General features: G+C 47.9%; 1 protein-coding gene across 2 annotated transcripts in view; it reads right to left on the minus strand.

Annotated features, from left to right (window-relative positions):
- Positions 1 to 991: 991 nt before the first annotated feature.
- ARFGAP2 (ADP ribosylation factor GTPase activating protein 2) overlaps positions 992 to 8325 on the minus strand; it is a 25730-nt gene continuing 18396 nt past the window's right edge. For both annotated transcript variants that reach the window (XM_015426400.1, XM_015426399.1), the window contains 4 exons: positions 5121 to 5247; positions 4933 to 5023; positions 4563 to 4681; positions 992 to 2856 (listed from right to left, as the gene is read on the minus strand). In XM_015426400.1, the coding sequence (XP_015281886.1) occupies positions 2836 to 2856; positions 4563 to 4681; positions 4933 to 5023; positions 5121 to 5247 (358 nt within the window). In that variant the 3' untranslated portion in view covers positions 992 to 2835. The remainder of the gene's footprint in view (positions 2857 to 4562; positions 4682 to 4932; positions 5024 to 5120; positions 5248 to 8325) is intronic.

An 8325-nucleotide genomic window follows, 5' to 3' on the forward strand; every position in this document is an offset into this window, starting at 1 on the left:
AACACCGGACAAGAAGTAGTATCAGTGACTTCTCACCTTCCACAAGGCAATTTGGAGGGAACAAAATACTAAAGGTGGCATTCAGAGATGACAAACCAACCACTATTTGTGTGGGATGTGAGTAAGCCTCAACTTCTCAGGCTCACACATTCCTTCCCATCTCTCTTCACATGCAAAAGTACAGCCCTGGCCTAAATTTGGATGCTTCGCCAAACTGGGTTTCTTTCTTTTGCAGTAACCAGCATTCCAAATCAAATTTAAACTGTTGTTTATGGTGCATTTCTAGGCACAGCTACACCCTTCTAACTCCATTTAGACCACTGGGTTAGAAGGGTGCAAACTGTCTAGGCCTGCAGGGTCAGAATCCCAGGTACAAGAAGCCCCAATGTGTTAAGATGCCCCAAACTCAGAGGCCATAAATAGAATCAAGAGCAATGGCATCCTAAAGCAGGAAACCTTCAGTCATTGCACCTTGAGGGGGTAGGGGTGGGAGAGATGGGATTGAGCACTCAAGGAGAATTTGAGGTTCATTCATGACATGAATAAACTGACATTTGTTGTGACTGAACAGAACCTAAAAAAAGACTCTGCTTGCACTGCTCCTCAATACTGTCCTTGGGTTACGGAGATAAGTGCCAAAGATACTTGAGAGAGGCTCTCCAAGGGAAGGGAAGAGCAGCAAAAGCCAAAGTTGTATCCAGGCAGGGGAAATCACAGTCCTAAATGTGAATCAGTAAAAAAGGGCCCTTGACTCCTCACAGTGAGTTTCAAACTCTCATAAGGAAGAGTCGGCATAAAAGAGTTTATTCACAGCGGGCACTGGAAGATGTGTCTTTTCCCTTACCCTTATTTACCCAGCCATCCCTCATCCCAAGTATGTAACTTCCACCCCATAGGCCTTGGTACACAAGAGCAAGTACCTCCTGCCTGTGTACATCTACCCAGACTCCAGAGCTACCTTTGAAATAACAGATATCCATAACATGGAGGACACACAGGTATTTGATTTTATTCACTTGAGGGGGGGGAGGAAAAACCCACATGACTCTCTTTTGGAAACCCCCCCCCCCAGCAAAGACCCAAGTCCTGGCCACACACAGCTCATCAATACTACCATTAACTCAAGACAGACAGCCCAAGAAGAGAACCCTCTTCCAGTCTAAGAGCAGAGGGAGCACTGAGCTAATCCTTGTCCATGCAAGGAGCAAGTGCTCTAGAGGTAACCCTCCTTTATTTTAAGACAAAATTTGCAATAGTCAAAGGTAAACATCAGTGCATTTTCAGAATCCAGGGAGCAAATAACGAGAGCAAAGTGCTAATGGGAAAGAACTCCAATAAGTCCATACAGCCACTTGCCTTCTTAGGAAGTGTGCAAGGAGAAAGCAGGTCAACCACACTCACAAATAAGCAAATACAGACGTGAGCAAGATATTGCTCCATTACGAGTTGAGCCCTTCGCTCTAGCATGGGTGCCTTACTGAAACTCAAGGTGTCACTACAACATCCTAACAGTGGTTGCTCTCCCATTACAGGAACAAGCCCTGCCAGAGTCCAGACTTGTCCCACTACCCTAGGGAATACAGTCAATTTGATAAGAGCTTCTAGGAGAACCCACCCTAGAGGGATAGCTGCAATTACTGAGCAACAGAACTGCAAAAAGGTCTCGGCATCAAGTCCCCCTTCACTCCCACTGCACTGAGGAGACTCCATGGTCAGCCAGAGAGCATAACCAACTCTGAAATGGGGGATAAGGCATGCAGATCCAGCAGGGTGCTTTGTGGCAGGATATTGTGGAACATCCTGGCCATCAGAGCAGCACAGGAGGATACGAAGGGTGTGTTTTCCTTCTCTGGTTCTTCTTTGAAAAGAGCCGTAACTAAATTATGTAGGAGAAACCCCCCTACAATGCTAGGCTTGCAAGAGCAAAGGGGCAGCAATGACGCTTGGGCAGGAGGAGGAGGCATTGCTTTTATTTACTTCCTTTCCCCACATACAGCAGGGCCTTGCCATTCAGGTAAATCGATAAGTGCAAATGAGTGGGTGGGAGAGTGGTAATAGCAGTGGCTGCATTACACTAGGAGTGGAAGCAGAGCCCATGAAGCAAGTCACCACTGCCTTCCCTTAATTCCACACTCTCCCAGAAAAGGCTCCTGCAAAGCTACGGTGGAGAGAAAGGGTGGAATTCATGTTCCAACTCTCCACCATACTTGCAGTGTACAACCATGCAAAGATCTTTTCAAAGCATGCTTTGAACTTCTGCAGCCTTCTGTAAGTTTGGGCTTTTAAGCCACTGCCGTTGAAAGGACTGGCTTACACCAGGTCAATCTAAAGAAGCAGTAAGAATTACTTCCTGCAGAAGTACCCTGTGTGCTAGAAAACAGCCTAAGAACTCCCCACCACTGCAGCATCCCCATGGATGCAGAGGGGTGAGGAGTATTCAGTACCGCTTCCTGCCTCCATAATATCTGTTCTGCCAAGAACAATCGTTGTGGAATAAAACAGGAACAGCAGCACCACAATGTGACCATTCATCTGCAACCCTGTCTCTCCGCACAGCGGCAAGGGGACATTCTCTGGATCAGCTCGTGCTCTGTTTGCAAGATGTCTGGGTTGGGGGGAGGGGGGGGGAGGAAAAAAAACATGTTTCTAACGCAACTGATGTCCAGAGAGGTTTTGAGCGAATGCCAGGCATGTCCATTTCTCCATCCAACCCTATTCTCAAGCGGCCCTCCAGTCGTGCTTAATTGAAAAATGGTCCTGCAGAATTTTGCCAGGTGACTCAGTGTGCAAGTGGTTTTTCACTGATGGCCATGAGCAGCAAATTCCCCAGAGACATCAATATGTGCCATACCGATCCTATGGAATGAGAAAGAGACACACAGTGACACAGTTCAATAATTGGCATTCCAAGCAACTGGATACAGAAACCAGCCGAACTGGATCACCAGACATCACACTGAGAAAACCAAGCCTGTTTTGCTAAACACTCTGTGAGGGGCTTATGAACCATAAGGAAGGGCGTCCTCATTGGCAGAGAATTCTCAGAGTACACAAAGATATGATTTAAAAACAAGAAACAGCCATCAACCAAAAACATCACAGAGAACACCAATATGGAAAGTGGCTCCCCGGTCTCACTGGTGAGCAGCATGTGTGTTTAGGACCGGTTGACATATAATCCCAATAACATGTAGACAGGTAGGTATAGAAATGTGCCTTCACAGTTCACACACAGAGCCATGAATATCAGTGAGGATTCTATGGAAGGTCCAAATTCACACTGAAGGTACAAAAGAGAGGAATCCACAGCTCCCTTTTGCACCCTGCCAAAAGCATCACCTAAATGTTGGAACCATGTGTGGACTGACTTTAGAAGAAGAAGAAGAGATTGGATTTATACCCCGCCCTTCACTTGGAGTCTCAGAGCGGCTTACAAACTCCTTTCCCTTCCCCTCCCCACAACAGACACCCTGTGAGGTGGGTGGGGCTGAGAGGGCTCTGACAGAAACTGCTCTTTTTCAAGGACAGCTCTTATCAGAACTATGGCTTGCCCAAGGTCACATCAGCAGGTGCAAGTGGAGGAGTGGGGAATCAAACCCGGTTCTCCCAGATTAGAGTTTGCGCACTTAACCACTACACCAAACTGGCTCCCAGTTAGAGTTCTGAGAAGGTTGATTAGCATGAGAACAGTTTTGAATTCAATCATGAAGCAGAAACAAAAAACAAGAATTCCCTGAAGGGTCTCTAATGGTTTGAAAATTTTGCTGCATGTTCTCATAGTGGCAAATAGAGAAAGAAGGCCTCCGAGCAGGACCTCAGATAAACCCCAACTTCTACTTCCCAGGTTGCTCCCATGTCAGCTACTGCTCCTGCCCACAGAGCCATTACTGGGGCACAGGGCAAGAAGGAGCTCAAGCTGAACTATTCAAGAACAGATGAGTCAATACCCAACAGCAGCTCATAGCCAATCAGTTTATCCCAACAGTGTCCTACTGTTGCCTCAAGCATTGTATTGGCTCAGCTCCATCACCCCCAGCAGACGGGTACAGTTAATCCCTTGCTAGCAGCAGCGCTGTGGTTTCTCTTGGGCTTGTGGCCTAAGGAATCGTGATTCTCTTTGGAGAGGATTCCCTCTGAAACATGTACTTGCTGCTGCCTCCCTGCAGGCCCTGCCTTCAGAGTAAACCAGTTCCACGCTACCTGTAAGGGTTATTGAGATCAAGGGGGCTGATAGGAAAATGTGCCTCAGACTGCAATCTTTTCTTCTGCTCTACAATCCCAAAGGTCAAATACACAATTTAGCAAGATTTAGGAGGTGTTCTACAGAACTTAAACAATTTACTGCTGCATGCGGGAAAATAACGCATTCGTGGACTGACTATCTAGCTGCTTTAAAAATCTTTCAGTCTTCCCCACCAGTGTTTCAACAAAAACGAATCCACAACTATTTCCCACTGCTGCTTGCAACGTGCTGAATTTGGCTGTCAGAATACCTACACTTAGGGGGACATTTATGCCTCCTTCTAAGGCAAATCTACTCAGCAAGCATGTGATTTTCTTACCTGGAGGGAGTTCATCACACCATTGGCCAGAACAGCCATCTTGCCAGCAACAGACTTCACCCCTTGCTTGAACTGGGCAATGTCGGCAGCAGGCAGAACATTTCCAATCGATACACCACCTAGAGGGAAGTAAGGATGGAGGCATGAAGGACAGAGTACTACTACTGATCCGGCAACTTAAGTGAAGTGGCTCCCCATCTTTTATGAAAGGCTGGGGTTCGCTGAGAAGCTTAGGCCACTGGACTAACTTAGACCAAGTTGTCCCCAACCCATAGTTCGGCCACTCAGCCACAACCCATTCCTTTCTACAGCCCCCTGGCTATATCCTACTGGAATACTGCTCCATCACTCAAGCTGCTTGCTAACGTACTTGAGTTCACAGACTCTGACTCTCCAAACAGATCAGCAGAACTGATGGCGTTGCTGCCAGAGAGTTGCTGTAGTCGGGATCTGGCTTCATACTGGAAAATAAAGTAAGATACAGGAAATTAGCTAGTGGTCAGGCTCATTATTGCTGGAAAGGCAATTTAAGGATGGAGGAGTCAGGACTGCACTCACCTCAGCATCAGCTTCCCGCCCAAAGAACATGTCAGAGGAGATGGCTTTGGCCCCTGCAAATTTCTGTCGAGCTTCATTGGACTCCACGATGGATACCTTGCCCTCAGTTTCCCTTCTGTTGGTAGGTCTGAGGGGCAGAGAAAGTAAAACGTTCAAACCCTGGCACTCACTGAAACAATAAGGAAAGCTGCTGAGATCCTCACATGCCAATGTGCTTCACCAAAGTCAGCCACAGCTTAGATCTGTCAGCTCAGTTCCAAACGGGCTTATGGCATGACTACTCCCTTAGCGAAAAAGCTACACTGACTCCCTTTAAAAGAAGCCTCATAGCCTTTCACCCACAAGTCAGTCAGCAACACAGCAGTAGTGCAAGCCATGTAACCCCCAACTTAGTCTATGGCTCCCACCAGTGTGTTCCCTGGTGCCCACTTCCTTAGAAACATAGAGTTGGAAGGGACCTTGGAGGTCATCTAGTCAAACCCCCGGCACAACACAGGAAATTCACAACTACCTCCCTCACCCATTCCCCCAGTGACCCCTGCTCTATGCCCAGAGGAAGGCAAAAAACCTCCAAGATCTGACCTGAATGAAAATTCCTTCCTGACCCCAAAGTGGCAATCGGCATTAACACAGGCCTGTAAGAAAGGGACACAAGAGCCAAGCACTGGCTCTGGCCTTCCTGCCCTCCCTCTCACGATCTGCCTAATTTCACAGAATGAGCATTGCTGTCAGATGGCCATCTAGCCTCTGCTTAAAAACTCCGAAGGAGGAGAGCCCACTACCTCCCGAGGAACCCTGTTCCACTGAGGAACCACTATAACTGTCAGGAACCTTTAGCCCAAAACTCTTATGATTTAATTTCAACCCGTTGGTTCTGGTCTGACCTTCTGGGGCAACAGAAAACAGCTCTGCCCCATCCTCTGTATGACAGCACTTCAAATACTTGATCCTCTCAGTCCTTTCCACTCTAGACTAAACATACCCATTTCCTTCAACCTTTCCTCATAGGACTTGGGTCTCCAGACTACGGATGTGTGTTTGGTATAAACGGAATCGAATAAATACCTGAAAAACAACTTATCTGTATTTTGGGGGTATTTATTCAGCCAATACAGCCCAGCCTGAAAAAAGCTGAGGAGGGGGGTTGGGCTTTTATTCAGGTGAGTTCAGCCTCAGACAAAGCAGCAGCTCCGCACCGCCCAAGTCGATCCTCTTTTGCAGCTCCAAGCTGTAAGAAAGGATCTCCTGGGGCAGCACAGAGCCTTGGATAGGGCTGGCTGGGGCAGCGGAAGCTGACCGCTCTACACTGCCCCAGCTGATCCTCCCTTGCCCGCAGGCTCGGCTGGGGGTTAGCTGGGCAGCCCAGTTTAAACCGGACTGCCCAGCAGAGTCTGCAAAGGATCCGATCCTGTGGCGAGAACTCTCCCCAAGGCCAGCGGAAAGGAAGGGGGGGTGGAGATCTGAGATCTTCCCTCTCTCCTTTCTGCTGGCCTTGGTTGGGGCTGGCTGGATGCTTACCAAGCTGCAAGAGGAGCCAGGCCAGTATCAGCCAGGGCAGTGGGAACTGTCAGCTCTTCCCCAGAGGTCTCCTGCATCTCCCCTCCCCCCAAGCCAATCTGCATACAACTTGGAGAGGGGGGGGAGGCATTCAACACACTCCTTCCTCTATTGCACATTGGACCAACCCTAGGATCTTCCCCCCCCCAAAAGCCAATCTCCACACAACTTGGAGGGATGGTCCCTTCAACTGTGTTTTGCAAGCTGCGGCTTGCAAAATGCAGATAAAATGCATTTAAAGGGATGGTCTATTTAAATGCCAAGCCAAAAAATTCAGCAATCCCGATTATTTCCTGAATCCCAATATAGATATGATATTCAGGAATATCAGGAAATACTGATTTTTTGGGTTCAATACACCCGAACCCGAAAAATACCTTTTTTCCCCTGCACATACCTACTCCAGACCCCTCACCATGTTTGTTGCCCTCCACTGGACACACTCCAGCTTGTCAACATCCTTCTTAAACTACAGTTCCCAAAACTGAATGCAATACTCCAAGTGAGGTCTAACCAGAGCAGAGCAAAGTGACACCATCACTTTGCATGATCTGGACACTATGCTTCTGTTAATGCAGCCCAAAATCACATTTGCCTTTTTAACTACCACATCACACTGCTGACTAAGACCCCAGGTCCTTTTCACAAGTACTACTGCCAAGACAGGTTTTCTGAACTCCTACCCATTGGCACCTCTCCTTTACTTGAGATTCATTGATGACATTTTTATTGTCTGGAACCATGGCAAAGAAGTCCTCAAAAGATTTCACCAGGTTTTCCACAATTTCCACCCCACCATCAATCTAACTATGAATTACTCTACACAAGAAATAAACTTCGTGGACACCACAGTACGAATACATGAGGGACATAAGAACATAAGAGAAGCCAATGTTGGATCAGGCCAATGGCCCATCTAGTCCAACACTCTCTGTGTCACACAGTGGCCAAAAATACCAGATGCCATCAGGAGGTCCAGCAGTGGGGCCAGGACACTAGAAGCTCTCCCACTGTTGCCCCCCCCCAAAGCACCAAGAATACAGAGCATCACTTGCCCCAGCCCGAGAGTTCCTATCTATAGGTAAAGGTAAAGGTTCCCTTGCTCGAAAGCCAGTCGAATCCGACTCTAGGGTTGCGGTGCTCATCTCCGTTTCAAAGCCGAAGAGCCAGTGCTGTCCAAAGACGTTTCCGTGGTCATGTGGCCGGCATGACTAAACACCAAGGCGCACAGAACGCTGTTACCTTCTCACCGAAATGGTAGCTATTTATCTACTTGCAATTTCTTGCTTTCGAACTGCTAGGTTGGCAGGAGCTGGAACTAGAGACAGGAGCTCACCCCGTCTTGCGGCACCCGGGTCTTGAACTGCTGAACTACTGACCTTCCACAGCCTGCAGTTCAGTGTCTTAACCACTTGAGCCACCGCAGCACCTCCCATCTATACGTTGTGGCTAATAGCCACTGATGGACTTCTGCTCCATATGCTTATCTAATTCCCTCTTGAAGCTGTCCATGCTTGTAGCTGCCACCACCTCCTGTGGCAGTGAATTCCATGTGTTAATCACTCTTTGGGTAAAGAAGTACTTCCTTTTATCTGTTCTAACCCAACCGCTCAGCAATTTCATTGACTTCCCACGAGTTCTTGTATTG

Source organism: Gekko japonicus, unplaced genomic scaffold (assembly GCF_001447785.1).
Source record: "Gekko japonicus isolate JY-2015 unplaced genomic scaffold, Gekko_japonicus_V1.1 scaffold835, whole genome shotgun sequence".
NCBI lineage: Eukaryota > Metazoa > Chordata > Lepidosauria > Squamata > Gekkonidae > Gekko > Gekko japonicus.